This window comes from Hylobates moloch, unplaced genomic scaffold (assembly GCF_009828535.3).
Source record: "Hylobates moloch isolate HMO894 unplaced genomic scaffold, HMol_V3 SCAFFOLD_20, whole genome shotgun sequence".
Classification (NCBI taxonomy): domain Eukaryota; kingdom Metazoa; phylum Chordata; class Mammalia; order Primates; family Hylobatidae; genus Hylobates; species Hylobates moloch.
Window position 1 is genome coordinate 31541415 of NW_026652295.1, and position 19261 is coordinate 31560675.

General features: G+C 39.4%; 1 protein-coding gene across 1 annotated transcript; it reads right to left on the minus strand.

The window, feature by feature from the left end:
* Positions 1 to 10026: 10026 nt before the first annotated feature.
* LOC116460248 (HLA class II histocompatibility antigen, DP alpha 1 chain) lies at positions 10027 to 18693 on the minus strand. Its single transcript, XM_032141214.2, has 5 exons — positions 18501 to 18693; positions 14659 to 14904; positions 14037 to 14318; positions 13656 to 13822; positions 10027 to 10369 (listed from the first exon to the last, which is right to left on the minus strand). The coding sequence occupies exons 1-4, from the start codon at positions 18562 to 18564 to the stop codon at positions 13668 to 13670; spliced, it is 747 nt and encodes a 248-aa protein (XP_031997105.2). The 5' UTR covers positions 18565 to 18693; the 3' UTR covers positions 10027 to 10369; positions 13656 to 13667.
* Positions 18694 to 19261: the final 568 nt, after the last annotated feature.

Consider the following 19261-nt stretch of genomic DNA (forward strand, 5'->3'; position numbering starts at 1 on the left):
TAGTGGTGTTTACTCACGACCTCTGTCATTTAATCTTTACTGAACAAATGTGAGCTTCGCTGGCTGATCACGGCCGTAGCTGCAACTCTTTACAGCACCTTCCTTGATGTCTCTGTGTGGCCCGGACCCTCAGCCAAACTGACAAGCAAGATATCTGTGTCAGTGTACGCCTCTAATCCATTGCTGGGTCAGGGGTCTGCAGGTCAGATGCCCACAGTCTGGTTAGCAGTTTATCAATTTGTTTATCTTTTCAAAGAACCAACTTTTTCTTTTATTGATCCTTTGTATTTTTTAATGTCAATATTGTATTTTGTTCTGCTCTGATCTTTATTATTTTTCTTCTGCTGATTTGGCATTTTGTGCATTCTTGCTGTTGTATTTTGTTGAAGTGCATTGGTAGATTGTCTATTTGAAATTTTGGTACTTTTTTGATGTGGGTGTTTATTGCTATAAACTTCCCTTTTAGTTTTCTTATGTTGTATTACACAGGTTTGGGTATGTTATATTTCCATATTTATTTGTTTCAAGAAATTTTTTTGATTTCTCTCTTAATCTCTTTTTTTTTCTTTCTTTTTTTTTTTTTTTTTTTTTTGTTTGAGGAGGAGTTTCACTCTGTCACCCAGGCTGGAGTGCAGTGGCATGATCTCAGCTCACTGCAACCTCCACCTTCTGGGTACAATCAATTCTTCTGCCTTAGCCTCCTGAGCAGCTGGGACTACAGGAGCATGCCACCATGCCCAGCTAATTTTTGTATTTTTAGTAGAGACACAGTTTCACCATATTGGCCAGGCTGGTCTTGAACTCCTGACTTCATGATCCACCCACCTCAGCCTCCCAAAGTGTTGGGATTACAGGCATGATCCACCGTGCTGGCCTCCCTCTTAATTTCTTTATTTACCCAGTGGTCATTCAGGAGCACATTGTTTAATTTCCATGTATTTGTATAGTTTTCAAAGTTTCTCTTGGTATTGATTTCTAGTTTTATACCACTGTGGTATGAGGAGATACTTGATATAATTCCAATTTTTAAAAATTTGTTTAGGCTTGTTCTGTGGCCTAACATATGGTCTATCCTGAAGAATGTTCATGTGCTGATGAGAAGATTGTGTATTCTACAGTTGTTGGATAAAATATCCTGTAAATGTCTGTTAGGTCCATCTGGTCTAAAGACCATTTTATGTCTAATATTTCTTTGTTGATTTTCTGTCTAGATGATCTGACTACTGCTGAGAGTGGGGTATTGAAGTCCCCCACTAATATTTTATTGGAATTTCTCTCTCTTTTTAGATCTAGTAATATTTGTTTTATAAATCTAGGTGCTCCAGTGGGTGTGTATACATATAAAATTGTTATATTCTCTTTCTGGATTAATCCCTTTATCATTATATAATGACATTCCTTGTCCTATTTTACTGCTTTTGCCCTAAAGTAGGTTTTATCTGATATAAATATAGCTACTCCTGCTCTTTTTTATTGCATAGAATATCTTTTGCTATCCCTTTACTTTCAGTGTATATGAGTCTTTCCAGGTAAAATGCATTTCTTGTAGGCGGCATAGAGTTGGATCATATTTTTCACCCATTCATCCAGTCTCTCTCTCTTTCTTTCTTTTTCTTTCTTTCTCTCTTTCTTTCTCTTTCTTCCTTCCTTCCCTTCCTTCCTTCCTTCCTCCCTCTCTCCCTCTCTCTCTCCTTTCTTTTCTTTTGTTTTTCCTTCCTTCCTTCCTTCTTTTCTTTCTTTCTTTCCTTTTTTTGACCCAGTTTCACTCTGTCACCCAGGCTGGAGTGCACTGGCATGATCTTGGCTCACTGCAACCTCCACCTCCCTAGTTCAAGTGATTCTCATCCCTCAGCCTCCCAAATGGCTGGGATTACAGATCCATGCCACTACACCTGGCTAATATTTTTATTTTATTTTTTCAGTAGAGACAAGGTTTTACCATGTTGTCCAGGCTGGTCTCACACTCCTGACCTCAAGCAATACACCCACCCTTGGCCTCCTGAAGTGCTGGGATTACAGTTGTGAGCCACTGCATCTGGCCCAGTCTGTATCTTTTAAGTGGAGAATTTTAAAATTTCATTTATATTCAAAGTAATTATTGATACATGAGGTTTTGTTTCTGTCGTATTGTTGATTGTTTCTTCATTATCTTGTATATTCTTTATACCTTTTTTTCTCTTCTGTTTTTCATCATGGTTTTTCAGTAGTCACACCATTTGCGTGGTTTCTCATCCTCATTTTTGTGTTTGCTTAAGAGTGAGTTCTATATTTTCATGTATTTTTCATGATGATAAATGTCATCTATTCACTTCCAAGTTAAGAAGTCTCTTGTGCATTTCTTGTAGGATCACTCTAATAAATAATGAATTTCCTCAACTTTTTCTTCTCAGGGAAAGATTTTGTTTCTCATTCATTTATGAAGGATAATTTTCTGGGTATAGTACCCTTACTGGCAGTTTTATTCTCTTAGCACTTTGAATATAACATACCATTTTTCTTCCAGCCTGCACGGTTTCTACTGGGAAATCCACTGTTAATCTGATGGGGGTAACTTTATAAATGACTGAATACTTTTCTCTTGATGTTTTTAGAATTCTCTCTTTGACTTTAGACAGTTTGAATATAATATGTTGGAAAGAAGACTTTTTGCATTATATCTGTATTGGTATTTTTTGGGTATATCTGGATGTCTAAATCTCTTTCTAGACATGAGAAATTTTCACCTATTATTTTGTTAAACAGGTTTCCTAACCCTTTTGTGCTTTTTTTGCCTTCTGGGACACTGATACTTCAAATATTTGATCACTTTATGGTGTTCCCTATGTCATAAAGGCTTTGCTCTTTTTCTTTTTTAAAAATTTCTATTATTTATTTGTATTTTAAAGACAGGGTCTCTCTCTGTCACCCAGGCTGGAGTGAGTGGCTCAATCTTGGCTCACTGCAACCTCTGCCTCCTGGGCTCAAGAGATCCTCCCACTTCAGCCTTCTGAGTAGCTGGAACTACAGGTGCACACCACCCTGCCTGGCCAATTTTTGTATTTTTTGTAGAGATGAAGTCTCACTATGTTGCCCAGGCTGGTCTCAAAGTCCAGGGCTCAAGTGATTCACCTGCCTCGGCCTCCCAAAGTGCTGGGATTACAGGTGTGAGCCACTGCACCCTGGCCTGCATTGCTCATTGTTAAAAGCCTTTTTTTCATTATTTTTTTCTGACTGGGTTATTTAAAAAGACATTCCTTCAAGTTCTTAGGTTCTTCCTCTTCTTGGTCTAGTTGATTGTTAAGGCTTTCAAATGCAGTTTGTATTTCATTCAAGGACTTCTTCAGTTCCAGAATTTCTCTTTGGTTCTTTTTTTATGTTATCTATCTCTTCGGTAATTTTTTTGTTTAAACCTTCAATTGCTTTTCGGATTTATTTATTTTGCTTCTTGGAGTTCTCTTGTATCTCACTGAGCTTTGTTAGTATCACAATTTTGAATTCTTTTTCTGGGATTTTGTGAATTTCTTTTTTATCAGACTCTGTTTCTGGAGAATTATTGTGTTCCTTTGGAGGTGTCATATTTCCTTGCTTTTTCATGCTTCCCATGTCTTTACATTTATATTTGCACATCTTGTGTAATAGTCACTTTTTCCAGTTTTCTGAGTTTGTTTTCACTGAGGGGAAAAGCAATTCTCCCACCTCGGCCTCCCAAGTAGTTGGGATCACAGGCACATGCCACCTCACCTAATTTTTATTTTTATTTTTTGTAGAAATTGGATCTCACCATATCACCCAGGCTGATCTCAAACCTCTGGACTCAAGAGATTCTCCCACCTCAGCCTCCTAAAGTGCTGAAATTACAGGCATGAGCCACCATGCCTGACCAGATCATTTCTTTGGAGAAAGCTGGAGAATCGAATCTGAGTTAAGTCAGAGTTTGTCTCAAGGAAAGGAAACAGTTGGCAACTTGGAATGGAAGGGATTGATAACAGGTTAGAACCTGTGAAGTAGAAGTAACTCAGAAGTGCTCCTCAGAGAGTAAACAGCTATTTCTCTAACAGTTTCCAGCTCAGTAGAATTTAGAAAGGCTTCTAGGAGGCCAACCAGTCTTTCTGATCCAATATTAAATTGTAAAACCGGATATGGAAGCCAAATTTCACAGTGGATCTAACAGACTAGCTAATGGGTACTATGCTTCTGAGAAATTGAACAGGCCTCTGAGAGCTGTAACTAGAAGAAAAGTAAAGACTCTGGACTCCAGCACCAAGCAGGCTTTCCTTAGCAATTTACAACGTGAAGCTCCAAGGAAAAACTATTTTAGCACACACCAAAACTATTCCCATGTGCCAACAGGTATGGAGACTTGTACTTATATTCTGTTTTATCCTTCTCTAACTCGTTTCCGTGCACTATTTCTTGTTTTCTCCTTAGTTTTACCTTGCCTGGGTTTGCTCATTTTTTATTCATACCTGTTTATCAATCCCAAAATACTAAAAGGATCCAGGCAGGGCAGCTTTAATTGGTGACTGCACGGCGTGCTACTTCCTGTGAGGCAGCAGTTCTAACCTTAGTTGGCATATACTTCAGTTTTTCTCAACAGCAGAGGACATGACCTTCCAAGAACCCACTTCAACCCTCAGTTCTCTCACTTCTATGTCCACGTGACACCTCCGATACATTTTCTCACTATGAAACAGAACTGTTCTCTTGATAGCATGCCATACCTCTCCCTTCTCTGCAACTCACTCAAGACAATCTCAGTACCTCTATTACCTGGTCACAAGTGAGGATGCCTCACACTCAAATCTCATTGGCTGGAGGGAAAGTCATTAAGCAGAAGTGATAATTCTTGTCATCACAGCTTTCTCCAAACCTGCTCCATCAGCATTTTACTCTCACTCTTAGAGCCTAGCTTCCACCATCAAACAGACAGTTGAGTGTTCAACAGTCCCTTTATGGGACAGATTTTTTTAGTTGACTGTGTATTCTAACCCTGAGCAATGGAGCCCCTGGCTAAGAGAGAGAAGGGAAAGCAGAGAGGGAAGTGTTGCAATGCTACCTTTTCAGAGAGGAAATAGAGACAAATAGTTTTTATGGGTGTAATACACAGCTTCCACTGTCCCACAATAAGAACAACTGGGCTTAAATACCAAAAAGGGCTTTTCTACGTGAGCTGAAAACAGAAAGAGAGAGCAAATGGGAGGATGGGCTGGAGTGATCTTGCTTGAAGTTCTCTCACCCTAAGGAAGAACATTTTCTCCCTCTGTCATACACGAGTGCTTAGGGCTTACATAAGCCCCATCTGCACGTTGCTAGGAGCAGATCATCCTACTCAAGACAATAAAAAAGGAATCATCATGTACCTTACATATTTAGAGATACGTGAGTACACTTTTCTCATAAATAAAGCAACACACTCCTGCCTGACCTCCTAGGACCTCCATAATTGAGGTATAGTTATTTGGAGTCAGAGATTCTTAAACCAATCCTGGTTCTGCTTTTTTCACTTCACCAGGCCAAACTTGACCAGATTCTTTAATGGCTCCAAAATCACAACCCTTTGAACTGTTTTACTCTTGTTTTCCATTTTCCTTTATACCACTGTCCAGGTGGTACAGATTTTTCTTAAAAATCTATGTCTGAGTGTACAGAGCTTCAAGTAAAGTTCAAGCAGGGAACAGTAGATCTATCACCTTCCTTATTACAGAAATATTGCTGATATTAATGCAGACTAATGTTATATTAAGTCCTTTGACAGGTGTATCAGACTATTGGATCTTATCCAGCTGGTGGTCAACCAGATAGTTATAAGTGAGATGGAGAGACAGGTCATTCTCTTCCCATAGCCCTCTCTTCCTTACCCTATTTACCCCAAAATGCTGAGGCAGGAAATAATGCATACTCCTTTGTGCACTGCTCCTCCATTTCCCATTTTTAAATGGAGACATACTTAAGGCATAATCTTCAGCCCTTTGCTCATCTCTCTACACTCATTCTCCTGCAGATCTCAGTCACCCTCATGGCATCAATCATGGTGCGACAGAAAAACCCATTAGTGTATAGTCTTTGGCTTCATCTTAGTATATGTACTGGGCACATCCATCTGGATGTTCCATCATTACCTCAAACTCTGTCCTTAATTTTTTTGTTAGAAACATCTCTTCTCTGCAAACCATGCTTTGTGTTCAGCATGCTCATCTGGCATCCAGTTTAAGAAGGATATCTTCTGGCCATTACTTGATTTTTATATGAAAAAAAGCTTTGTTGTAGAAATCAGCATACTATTTTTTTAAATATGGAGAGAAGATATTCTGGTGACTGAAAGTGTGGTCGGGTGTCAGATATAAATGTGCAAATGCCTTCTTGCTGTCCTGTTGGTCTCAGTACATTCACCTTATAGCTGCTGGCAATATCGAAGGTTCCTTTTTTGTTTGTGTAAACTCTAATTTCTATCAAGGTGTCATGGACTTTTAAAATTAGTATTTCATTACAAATGTCTCAGCATTGGTTAATTTTTGCCAGGACCATTATTGATCAAGCAAATAAATTCAACAGCCATTAGGGAAAAAAAAGAAAGCCATCTTCTTTTTTCAATAAATGTATTATATAGTTAATAGTTTCATTTATACAGAATGCATAGAAACTGTTCACAAAATGTCCAGCATTTTGTATTTTTGCAGTAGGGAACATTTCTTCACTGAATTCCACTTTCACATTAGATAATTTAATAGTTTTATGGAGAAAGTAAAATGCCTGCCCCCTCCCACCAAAATTGAAAATTTCAGTTGTTGGTTTTCATGGACACAGCTTATCAGGTAATTCCCTTTTATTCCTAGTTTTCTAGGACTTTTGGTCATGAATGAGCAAATGCCTTTTTCTGCATCCATTTACATAATTATATAATTTTTCTTTTGTATTCTGTTAAGATGTGGAATCACATTGATTTTTGCATGTTAAACATGCCTTCCATTCCTGGCATAAACTTTTATGATCATATTATACCATCCTTTTTAATATATTATTGAATTTAATTTTATAATATTTTGTTAAACATTTTTGTGGCTATGTCTGTGTGTCTTTAGTTTCGTTTTCTTTTAATGTCATTGTTTGGTGTTAGTATATTGGATTTGTAAATTATTGGAATGTGTTTTCTTCTGCTCTTTTATTGAAAGAGTTTGTATTGGGTTGGTATTGTTTTTTCCTTAAATGTATAATAGAATTAATCATACAGACATTAAAAGTATTATGACAGTATTATGACAGAATACTATGAATTCATCAATGAAGCCATCTGACCTGGAAACCATTTGGCCTTATCTGTGAGAAGGATTTTTAAAATTACAAACTTAATTTCTTCCATTGATAGAGATTTCTTCTTGATTTAGTTTTGGTAATTTGAATCGTTCAAGAAATATTTCTATTTCATGTCATTAAAATAAAAATTTTAGACAAGTTGAATTTAACAGAGTTTATTTAGCAAAGAACAATTCATGAACTGGGCAGCCCTCAGAACCCAGAAAGATTCAGAGAGCTCTATCCAGCAACATGTGAAGGCAGTGTTTATAGATAAAAACAGGAAGTGATACTCAAAACAAGCCGATTTGTTACAGCTCAGCGTTTGCCTTATATGGGCATGGCGTGATGAGGCATTTGCCTTGTGGGGGACATAGTATGATCACTTGGCAGCCTGTAATTGGCTGAGACTCAGCTATTTATTACAACACTCTTAAGTTAGGCTGTAGTTTGTTTGCATAATGCAGTTATGTTAGGTTAGTTTGCTATGTAGGAATTTAAGATATGGAGAAAGATTTACACCAAATTTAATTTAATTTAACAATGTAAATTGTCGAATTTATTGTCATTTTTGTTTATTGGCATTTTCATAGTATTCTGTCATAATACTTTTAATGTCTGTATGATTTATTGTGATGTACCCACTTCCATTTCTGATACTGGGGATTTGAGTCTTATCTCTTTTTCTTGATCCATCTAGCTAGAGATTCATGAATGTATTGAGCCTTTTTGAAAACCAGCAATTGATTTTGTTTATTTTCTTTATTGTTTGTCCATTTTATTGCATTTATTTCTGATCTTCTGAGTTCTATATTTCTGATATTAATACAGCCACCAACATTTCCATGGTTGGCATTATTTTTATTTTCGTTTTTTTTTTACTTTAAGTTCTGGGATACATGTACAGAATGTGCAGGTTTGTTACATAGGTATACATGTGCCATATAGTTTGCTGCACCTATCAACCCATCATCTAGGTTTTAAGCCATGCATACATTCAGTATGTGTCCTAATGCTCTCCCTCCCCTTGCTCCACATCCCCTGACAGGCCCTGATGTGTGGTGTTCCCCTCCCTGTGTCCATGTGTTCTCATTGTTGAACTCCCACTTATGAGTGAGAATGTGTGGTGTTTGGTTTTCTGTTCCTGTGTTAGTTTGCTGTGAATGATGGTTTCCAGCTTCATCCATGTCCCACAAACAACATGAACTCATTTTTATTTTATTTTATTTTTTTTTTTTGGAGACAGAGTTTCGCTCTTGTTGCCCAGGCTGGAGTGCAATGGCTCGATCTCGGCTCACTGCAACCTCCACCTCCCAGGTTCAAGCAATTCTCCTGCCTCAGCCTCCCGAGTAGCTGAGATTACAGGCATGCACCACTATGCCCGGCTAATTTTGTATTTTTAGTAGAGACGGGGTTTCCCCATGTTGAGGCTGGTCTCGAACTCCTGACCTCAGGTGATCCACCCACCTCAGCCTCCCAAAGTGCTGGGATTACAGGCGTGAGCCACCGCATCCTGCCAAATGAACTCATTTTTTATGGCTGCATAGTATTCCACGGTATATATGTCTTTTCCCATTCTTTTACTTTTTACCTGTCTTTGCCTTCATATTTAAAGAGGGCATTATGTAGAGAGCATAAAGTTGGCCTGTACTTTTTTTTGTGCATTCTGACAATCTTTGCCTTTTCATTAGAATATTTAGGCCATGTGCATTTAATTCAATTATTAGTATGGTTGTTTTAAACTCTACCATCTTGCAGTTTGTTTTCTCTTTGTCTTATCAGACTTTCCCTTTTTTATTTCTTATTTTGAATTAATTATGCTTAGTATTCTATTTATCTTCTCCATTGGCCTCTTAGCTATACCTCTTTTTTTTCAGTAGTTGTCAGGAGTTTAAAATATTCATCTTAATACATTCTACCTTCAAATAATAACACACCACTTCACATGTATAAGAAACTTACAACATTATACTTCCATTTCTTCCTTCTATTCTTTGTGCCATTGTCATCATATTTTACTTCTGGGTATGTTATAAACCCCCAAATAATTTTCACTTTAAACAATTCCTTTTTTAACTTAAAAATAAAAAAAAAACTAGAAAACATGTTTTTATATTTATCTGCATTTTTACCATTTCATGCTTTTTTCATTGTAATATCTAATGAACACTCATAAAGAAACAAAATCCTTGCTCAAATAAGATATTTTTATTTATAATCACCACTATTCGCAAACCTTTGAAAGCTCTGGTAATCATGATTTAAGTTCTCCCACATGGAGTGACTATGGCTGATAAAAATTGCAGTGAATGAGGGCATTTTTAAAATTTTATTTCTTGGCTCTTAGTTTATCATGTAGAAAAATCCTCCATGAATTATTGCTATAATTACAATCCAGCCTTGGGAAGGAAGCTCAGGGGCTGTGAATGGAATCCTAATCTGCCTGAAATCTTGATCCAGACAGACGAAATCTCTTCCCTCAGAGACTTCAAACACTGCAGTCTTCAAACTACATCCAAGAAAATCTTCATCCAAGTAAAATTTCCCCCAAATATCCTTTCTCTACCCCACCCTATCCTGTAGTTAGGGAAGAACCCAGGGCTGAATCAATATCCTCAGACCTTTCCGTTCAGGTGGGATCAGAACCTTTAATAACCACATCTGCAACAGAGGTTGAAACCACACCTTCAAGAAATAGTATTCACATGTGACCTGGTCCTAGACTTCCAGTAAGAATGACTCAGAGTCTCTCAGCTCTGAAATACTGAAGTATTTATTGTTCTTAGGGTATTCTCGGGAAGGTGACAGTGAGGGGTTCTTCAAAGGAGACCAGAGGATAAAAGGCTCAATGAAAAGATAATCGCCATATTAGTGCTACCAAAGTGTCAACATTTATTCATTAATTTCTATTTGTTGGAAACTTTACTAAGGAATGACTGCTTTGAGGTAACGAATAAGGACAGAGCTTGAAGGGTCAGCAATTCAGTCAGCCACTGGGGTAGTTTTCACATGAAGTGAGAAGAAAAGCTGAGATGGAGTTTGTAGGGCAGCTGGAGTTCAGATCTCTCCTAAGTCCTCTTCTGTTCGGATATTTTGTCACCTGCAGCAACACACACAGTCACTGTCATTCCTGGGTTCAGTACTGTAAGCCCAGACCCATCTTCCCCACTCCCTTTGCTTCCCATTTCTCTGCCCTGTTCAGGTCCCAAGGAGAAGGTGGTCATCCCTGCACATGCCCTGGTCCTCCAGGTGAACAGCACATAGGAGCCAAGGAGTTCACTAAAGTCATTGAATTTCACCCTCAAACCCCAGCTGACTTTGAGGGCATCCCACATGCTTCATGTCTCCAAAATATCCTGACAAGGGGAAGGGCCACATTACTGAGGGCAGAGAAGAAGCTTAACCCTGGAATGAGAATTGGAAGGGACAAATATCCAAACCATATCAATGACGGCAATGAACGAAGGATACTTGCTCACATTGTGTAAACTGCTCTTTGAAAGGATTTCAAAAACCAAGGTAAATTTTCTAAAATGACCTCTGTTGAACATCTGACAGCAGTAATTCCTCCTTCCTGGAATTCTTCAATTCCTTGGCTTATGTGACAACATATTCTCCTAATTCTTCTGCCTCTCTGCTTCTTCTCCATTTTCGTTAAATACTCCTCTTTTGATGTTTTGTTAATCATATATCTTTGCATTAATTTTGCTTTTTCAAGGTATTTCATTAAAATATGATTTATTACTGCGTTCTTTTGGTATCCCCCAAATTTTGCACCTAAGTCAAGTGCATCCCTTACATCACCCTAGTCCCAGCCCTCTTTTCCATTCTTCCTCTTAACATCTGACATTCTACATTCACTTCATTCTGTTACAAATCATTATAGATACAATTATAAATGTGTGTGAACAAAGAAAAATAAAGAAGAGTTTGTCCTACTGGATACTAACACACACTACAATGTCATAGTAATCAAAATACTAGGACACTGGCACAAGAAGAGACAAACAGAACAGTGGAACAAGATGGAACTCAGACACAGGCCCATCTGTAATGGTAACTGTCAGTATAGCAAAGGAGACACTACTAACTTATGGGGAAAAGGTGAACTATTTAGTAGTTGTGGGAACACACTGGCCCATTATAAAGAGAAAAATAAAACGTGATCCCCATCAAACACAAAGATGAATCCCAGATGAATTAAAGTAGTACATGTGAAATTTAAAACTGTAGGAAATGTTTTAAGAGTATCTTTGATATCTCAGTATAGGGAGGACTTCTTTTAAAAAAGATGCACAAACAAAAATACAGTTGATGGACTTCATTACAAAATATTAAGGATTTCTCTTCAATAAAGGAAACCAAGGAGAAAGTTGCCAGAAGTCAGACTGGGGAAAACATTTGCAATGCCTAAAACTGACAAGGGACTACTAGCAGGACTGTATAAGGATCACCTGCAAATCAATAAGAAAATGATAGAAGCACATAGTACAAAAATGGACAATGAATGTGAACAGGCAATTTATAGAAAAGGAACCCCCAAGTGGCTAATCAGTCCTAATTATAGCCCCAATTATTAGTAATTAAAGAAATGCAAAATAAAACAGCATATTTCTTTATGCACATGAAATTGGCAAAAGTTAGAAAACTGGATAATGTCCAGTGTTGAAGTGCATTTAGGAGTTGCAGGACATTTCAAGTACTGACAAAGGAAGTACAGATGAGTACAGCCATTCTGATGAGAAGATGAGCAGTATTTAGTCAAATTAAGGAGCTGCATCTCCAGCAACCCTGCAACCCCTTTCTAGGATACATACACTCCAGGGATGCAGGTCAGGCCCACCTGCATATGCAGTTCCATATGCGATACAAGCATTGCATGCAATAGTAGAGAACCAGGGATAATCCAGGTATCCCAGGAACAATATAGATATGTGGATTAATATGATTTGGATATTTGTCCCTTCGAAGTCTCATGTTGAAAATTGATCCCCAGTGTTGCAGGTGGGGCCTGGTGGGAGGTATTTGAATCATGGAGGAGACCCTCATGAATGGCTTTGTCCCCTCCCCAGGGTAATGAGTGAGTTCTCACTCTATTAGTGCACATGAAACCTGGTTGTTAAAAAGAGGCTGGCACCTCTTTCTATGTCTCTTTCTCCCTCTATGACCATGTGATGCACCGGCTCCACTTGCCTTCCACCATGAGTAAAAGCTTCCAGAATCCCCAAACAGAAGCAGATGCTGGTGCCATGTTTCATGTACAGCCTGCAGATCTGTGAGCCATTTAAAGCTCTTTTCTTCATAAATTAGGTAACTTCAGATATTCCTTTATAGCAATGCAAAATGGACTAATGCATGGACATATAGAGTAAAATACTATGGAAGATTTGGAAGAAACAAACTGGATGGACAAAATTAGGTCTATAATTTAATGCCATTTTGGTTAATTAAAAATACATGTACACTGGAAACTCTACATATTACAGAGGATCTATGCAAATAAAAGGAAACATCAGATTCATTAAAATGTTTACCTATGAGGTAGGGGTAAGAGGTTAGATATGGGAGTAAGGACTAGAGATAAAAGGGACCAAATAAATCAAGAAAGAGAGAGAGAGCTCGGAGGCACCAATGATGATAGTATAATGAGCTGAGAAGTTCTTAACCTTTTGTACCTGAGGTCCAGCATGAACAACACTAATAATAATGAATTAGATGTGGTCATCTGCATGGAAGTTCACTATCTAATGCTAAGAGAATTCCCAAAACATATAAAAATATAAAGCATGGTGAGTGTTATGGTAAATAAAAACCCATAAAATCTCAGGAGGGACATTTTTTGTGTGAGCATTGCCATGGAATGAGTCCAAGTGGAGACAGTAAGTAGTTACAGGCGCCCACCACAGTGTGTTGTAATTATGTATAGAAATATAGATCTGGCTCCATTATTAGACAATGGACTCTTGGAGAATTTCAACTTGGTCTTTTCCTTCACAAAATAGGGTGAATAGCACAGTGGATAAACAGTCTTGGATCCAGACTTTCTGGACTGGAAGCTAGCCCTACTACTTCATAGCTGTGGGAACTTTATCAAAGTGCTTCAGGTCTCTGTGTATGTAAAAAGATGTAAGTATCTCTCATGTGAAATGGTGAAAATGATAGTACCTACCTCAAAGACTATTTGGGGGAATAAAGTGAGTTAATAAATGTAAATGCTCAGAATAGCACCTGAGCATATTAACTACTGAGTTAGTTATCAATGTTGTTGTTGTTATGTGGCTGAATGCTTTTAACCAATTAGGATATCAATGAACACTTGTCAGATTGAATTTTTCCTCCCTTCCTTACATTCTACAGATTCTAGGGCCTCCTCTTTACATTCCCACCTTTACAGTATTTCACAGGGGCCCCTGGGCCCGGGGGTCACGACCAGAACGTATAGCCTTTAAGATGAGGATGGTGCCCACGATGATGCCCACTAGGCCGAGCACTAGGCCCAGGGCACAGAGCACAGTCTCCGTTGTCTCAGGCATCTGGATTGGCTCTTGGGCCTCTGGGGGAAGAATGAAGAGATAGGGTCAGGAGGTGCAGTGAGGGTGGTTCTGGCCTGGGATTGGTGTGGGAATTGAAGGTTATGGACCAGTTAATTGGATGTTAGGACGAGGAGAGGACTGAGACCTGGCCAGTGGGGAAAGCTGGTGCAGAGGACACCAGGTCTTTGGAATAGAGGATGCCAGGAGATGATGGAGAGAAAAGCAGGTGCATACCCCAGTGCTTGAGGAGTGGTTGGTCCAAGCCCCAGTGCTCCACCCTGCAGTCATAGAAGTCCTCTGCTGAGGGCACAAAAGTCAGGTAATGGAACTTGTGGAAGCTGTAATCTGTTCTGGGCAGGAAGAGGCTCTCAGCGACACCCTCAGTGACTGGCTCCCCGTTGCACAGCCACGTAACGTTGAGCACTGGTGGGAAGAACTTGTCAATGTGGCAGATGAGGGTGTTGGGCTGGCCCAGCTCCACAGGCTCCTTGGGAAACATGGTCACCTCAGGGGGATCTGGGAGGAGACAGCACCAGGTTAGGCCCCTCTTCTGGGATGAATCACAAAGGCTCCACCTCTTGGGGGAGGGTGGTCGTCTACCTCAGCCTTAGATTTTATGGCAGCTCTGAATCACAGAGAGGGGTATCACACCACTGACCAGACTCACTCTGCTCACCTTTCTCTCTCCTGAGAAGACAGGATGCAAGCCCTTGCTGTAATGGGATCAGCCCACGGCCACTAGGGGAAGAGGATCACACAGCAGGGGGCACTTAGGCTTCCTAGTCTGAGGGTGGCAGAGAGGCCCTCTCATCCCTTCCAGTTAGGCTACAGAGGAAGAGGCAAAGATAGACAGTACCATTGGGGGCCTGAGTGTGGTTGGAACGCTGGATCATGATATCCAAGTTGTTGTTCAATATAGCAATGTTAGCCAGCCCGCCCTGAGCCTCAAAGGAAAAGGCTCGGCCAAACTCCTCCAGATGCCAGACGGTCTCCTTCTTATCCATATCCACATAGAACTGCTCATCTTCATCAAATTCAAACATAAACTCCCCTGTTGGTCTATGGGTCTGTACAAACATGGCATAAGTTGACACATGGTCCGCTGCATAAAGAAAGTAGAGAAAAACACGACAAAATGTCAATTTGAATATGCAAGTGGTGAAAGCTCGAGAATGAATAAAGATGTATGAATATAAAAAGGAAGAAGGTAAGAGGTCAAAGGAAGGACATATGGGGAAGAAGATGGAGCAACACCATAAAAGAAATAATATGGAGCAGATGAGCAGTTATAAAAAGAAAGGAGCGAAGAACAAAATGAAAAGTTTATCATTGATAAGTCAAGCTGCTTCCTGGTCTTTGAAAGTCTGGGCATCCTGACCCTACACAATAGTAATAGTAACAATGACAGCTGACATTTCTTGAGCACTTACTTGCGCCAGGCATCCTTCTAAATACTTTACATATTTCACTCGTTGAATTGTCACAATAACCGTATGAAGCAAATACATAGCATACATTTTCAGGTAAGGAAATGCAGAGAGGTTACATATTAATAACTTGCTAAGGTCATATGGCTACTGGTGGAACGAGTAGAGAGATTTTCTCTCCCCTTAAGATCTTAATTCTTCTAGGACACAGATGTAAAATTGTTTTTAGAGTCGTGGGGGTGGGGGAGTGGACATTTTCTTTTTCTTATTATAGAAAAGGCAGAAAAAAATACAAAATTGAAAGGAAGAAGAAAATATCCTTCAAATTTTAGGGCTCTTGACAGTTTTAAAGTTTCTGTCTTAGTTTATGAACATGAAACTATAGAATGTATAGCTTTGTTGATAATATTTTTCATTTGGGGCATATAAATTCAAAAGCACAGTACAGTTATTTTGGCATTTGTTCCAAACTTTTGTTCCCTTTTTAAAAATATTTCAACATTTATTTTATGTTCAGGAGTACATGTTCAGGTTTGTTGTATAGGTAAACTCATGAATCAGGGGTTTAGTGTACAGATTATTTCATCACACAGGTACTAAGCATTCTAAACTTTCCTTACATTTATATTTTGATTTTTGTTTCAGAGGCCAACTAGAAATTATTGCTGAGTTTGGAACACCTGTAGGATTTAATTTATTTTGTTTCTTAGTCTTTATTAATTTGCAAGGAGTAGCAAAGATAAGAGGATAAAAGCAACTATCATCATGAAAGAAAACAATGAGTGTGTATGTGAAAGTCTGGGTTTAGAATGATAAATGCATCAGAGTGAGAAGGAACTACGGGGCTCTTCTGCTCTCACCTCCCAACTCACGGATTTCCCTGTGAGTTTGCAGCCCTGACATGTGGGGACCCAGTCTGTGCTTGGCCACTTACAGTGTCAGGAGAATGACTCCCTGTCACTGTAATTGTAAGTGTCTGGAGGGTATGACTTGTGTCTTATTTTTCACTGAGAATGACTCCCTGTCACAGTAAGTGGCCACGCAAAGAGTGGTATTTCAAACTAAACAAAATAAATCCTATAGGTATTTCACTAGGAAACTTAGCTTGCTCCTCAGTTTGAAGGACTCAAAGGACTCATCAGGAAAAAGAGGGTAAAATAAAAAGACACAAAGTCTTCTAGCAGTTATTGGAAACTCATCTTCTTAATACGTGAATGTCCCTTGTACTTTTTAAAATGCTTTTTAAAAAACACTTTCACAAGTTCTGTGGTCCAAAGATCAGCCAGATGTGGAACAGATTATTTTACTTCAAAATATCATTTCCATTCAGACAAAAATATGTATTAAAAGACTACTATATGTCAAACACTGTTAGATGCTAGATACCCAAATAAAAATAATAACATACATCCTGTTCTGCAGACGCGTATAAGTCACAGAAGGAAACACAAGTAACAAGACAACAGCAGGTTCAGAAGGATAAGTGCAGATACGTGGGTATACACAAGATGCGATCAAACAACACATCAGGGAAGGCTTCCTGGGGAACACATGGCTTCAATGTAGGCATTCTGAAAACAGGGCAAAAGCCACTTCTCACAGGGGGAAGACAGCCTGACTGGGAGAAGATACTGAGTTCACTGTGGGGCTATTGAACTTAGAAGATCTGAAAGTCATCTAAGGAGAAATAATACATAGACATTTGTGTATGAAAGGGTGATCTCAGAGAGGAGTTTAGACCAGAGAACTGAGAGTCATTAGTGGCAGGTGCAGGTTAGATGAGATTTTCCAGGAAGAGTGCTGAAAATCAGAATTGCAGAGATCTCAGGGTATAATGAGAGAGCATGATAATAAAGAGGTGATTTAAAGGATGATAAGGAGGATCCAGGGAAACAGGAGAAAAATAAGGACAGGGTAGTTCATCAGAAAGAAGTGGATTACAGTGCAAACGTTACTAGTAACTCAAGTCAGAGGCACTGAGAAGAACCCACTGGATTTGACCTTCTGCAGAGGTTCCTGATGGCCAAGATGAGAGGATCCTCAGGGATGTAGCGGAGACAAGTCAGAAGCTTAGCTCCAAGTGTGAGGACACAGAGAAAGTGTCTCTAGGGTAGGATGCAGACGGAAGGCAAGGTTGTTTTTTATCAATTGGTTTGCACTTATGTTTTTAAGGTAAATGACATGTTTAAATATTAAGAGACAAGGAACCACTAGGCAGGGAAGCCCTGAAGAGACAGCTGAGCTAATTAGGAATTTCTACCAAGAATCCTAAAAAGTATTCACATCTACGAAGAGATGCCCATTGTGGTGTTTATTATAACATAATATTAGAAATAACCCAGGTGACCATGAACAGGGCAATAGATACTTCTGATTCTCCCTAGCCTCACCTCCTCTTTATTCTACACATCTCAAATAAAACTGTCTGAGGCCAGTGTGCATCTTGTACGTTATGGATTCTAACCTTCCCCATCACTAGATTTTGGAATGACAGCAACATACACCGGCTTGATGCTATTCTCCCTAATTTCAGCTACAGGAAAAAAGAGCATTCACTATGGTCCATCTCTGGCTGATTCCTTGCAGCTATCCAAAGTCTAGGCCTCCCTTGCAGTCCTGGATCTCTCAGAACCCGAATCACAAGGCTGTCAAGACCATGCAACCCTGCTGTCTTGAGAGAAGAAAGCTTGTGACCACCCACAAAGACCCAGGAAGGGCCCTAGGGTCCTAGGAGGGAGGGAGGATACAGAAATACTCTTTGCACTTCCTCTCCTAATGCAGAGTCCACAGCTCGGAGTTCCTGTGAAGCAGCCACGAAAGACAGAGGCTGGGGATCCCAGAGAGATAGGAGGGCCCTGACAGTAGGTCACTGTGTGTAGGAATCTGGGGAAAGCAGTGTATGACCCTCAGAGCTGGGTCTGGACTTCAAACTTGGCTCATTGATCTGCTGTGTAACCTTGGAAAACTTATTCATCTTTTTGAGCTTCAGTTTTTTCAAAATAATTTCTAAATAAAAAGAATAATTTCTAAATGAAGGGAATGGTATCTTCATTGAAGGTTCCTGTGAGATGTAAATGGGGAAAGAAACTATGCAGGCGTCTCATAAATTCTGGCTGTTATTGCCGTCATTATTATGAGGGCCAGAGGGAACATAGACTATGAGGACCAGATAGATCAATGAGCCCCTAAAATCTCTGATTCCTGAAGCAACAATTGATGTGAACCACCCCATCACTCACCCCAACGCTCTTGCGTCCTCCTGACCACTCACCCTTGATGGCCCCAGCTCCTCGGAGACTCAGCAGGAAAGCCAAGGAGAGGGCTCTCAACATCATAGCTCTGATATGGAACAGTCTCTCTTCAGGGCACAGGTTGTAGGGTCTGTAATTGATGACTGTGAACACAGGAACAGTGATGAGGAACTGAGGCCGAGTGGAGGCAGATGAGACTCTGAAACTGTGGGCCTCTAGCACTGGAAATGGGTGGAGAAGAGTCAGCACGGCTGGGATTCACCTATCAGAGAAATCATAGAGCTGACACTCTCTGTTGCTGGGTAAAGACGATACTGGAAGGTGCTGGGGAAGAGATGGGAGAATTTTAGGTACCAGCATGGTCAAGAGAGCTCCAGTTCACAGTTCATTTTCAGAGTTAGAGAAAGAGATGTAAAAAGATAAGTCACACCTTCTTCTGACGGCAAATGTTTTCCATTATGTTCCTTCTCCCAAGCCCCACCCCCATCCCAGACAGTCAGATGATCTTTGATGATTTTTGGTCACTATATTTTAAATCATGTTTTATGTTACATTGTCAATATTTTACAAAAATATTCTGCTGATAATTAAGAATGAATGTGCTATCTAATAAAATACACAATTAAACTTTCTTTCAGGTCCACCTCCCTGAAATACCTCCTTTTCATTTAATCATTTCTGCAGAAGTGTTATAATTTCTATTTAGAGGTTTTAATTAACTTGAATGAAGTTGATCTTTAATTATTTATATATTCTTGGTTACCTTTGTTAGTGAAATTTC

Bases quoted from the DNA above. Each gene is read 5' to 3' on its own strand.
- LOC116460248 (XM_032141214.2), bottom strand. From the start codon at position 18,564: ATGATGTTGAGAGCCCTCTCCTTGGCTTTCCTGCTGAGTCTCCGAGGA. The intron at 14,319-14,658 runs GTACTGTCTATC...GTCTCCTCCCAG, and splicing joins CCACACTCAGGCCCCCAATG to ATCCCCCTGAGGTGACCATG. The intron at 13,823-14,036 runs GTATGCACCTGC...TTCTTCCCCCAG, and splicing joins ACCACTCCTCAAGCACTGGG to AGGCCCAAGAGCCAATCCAG.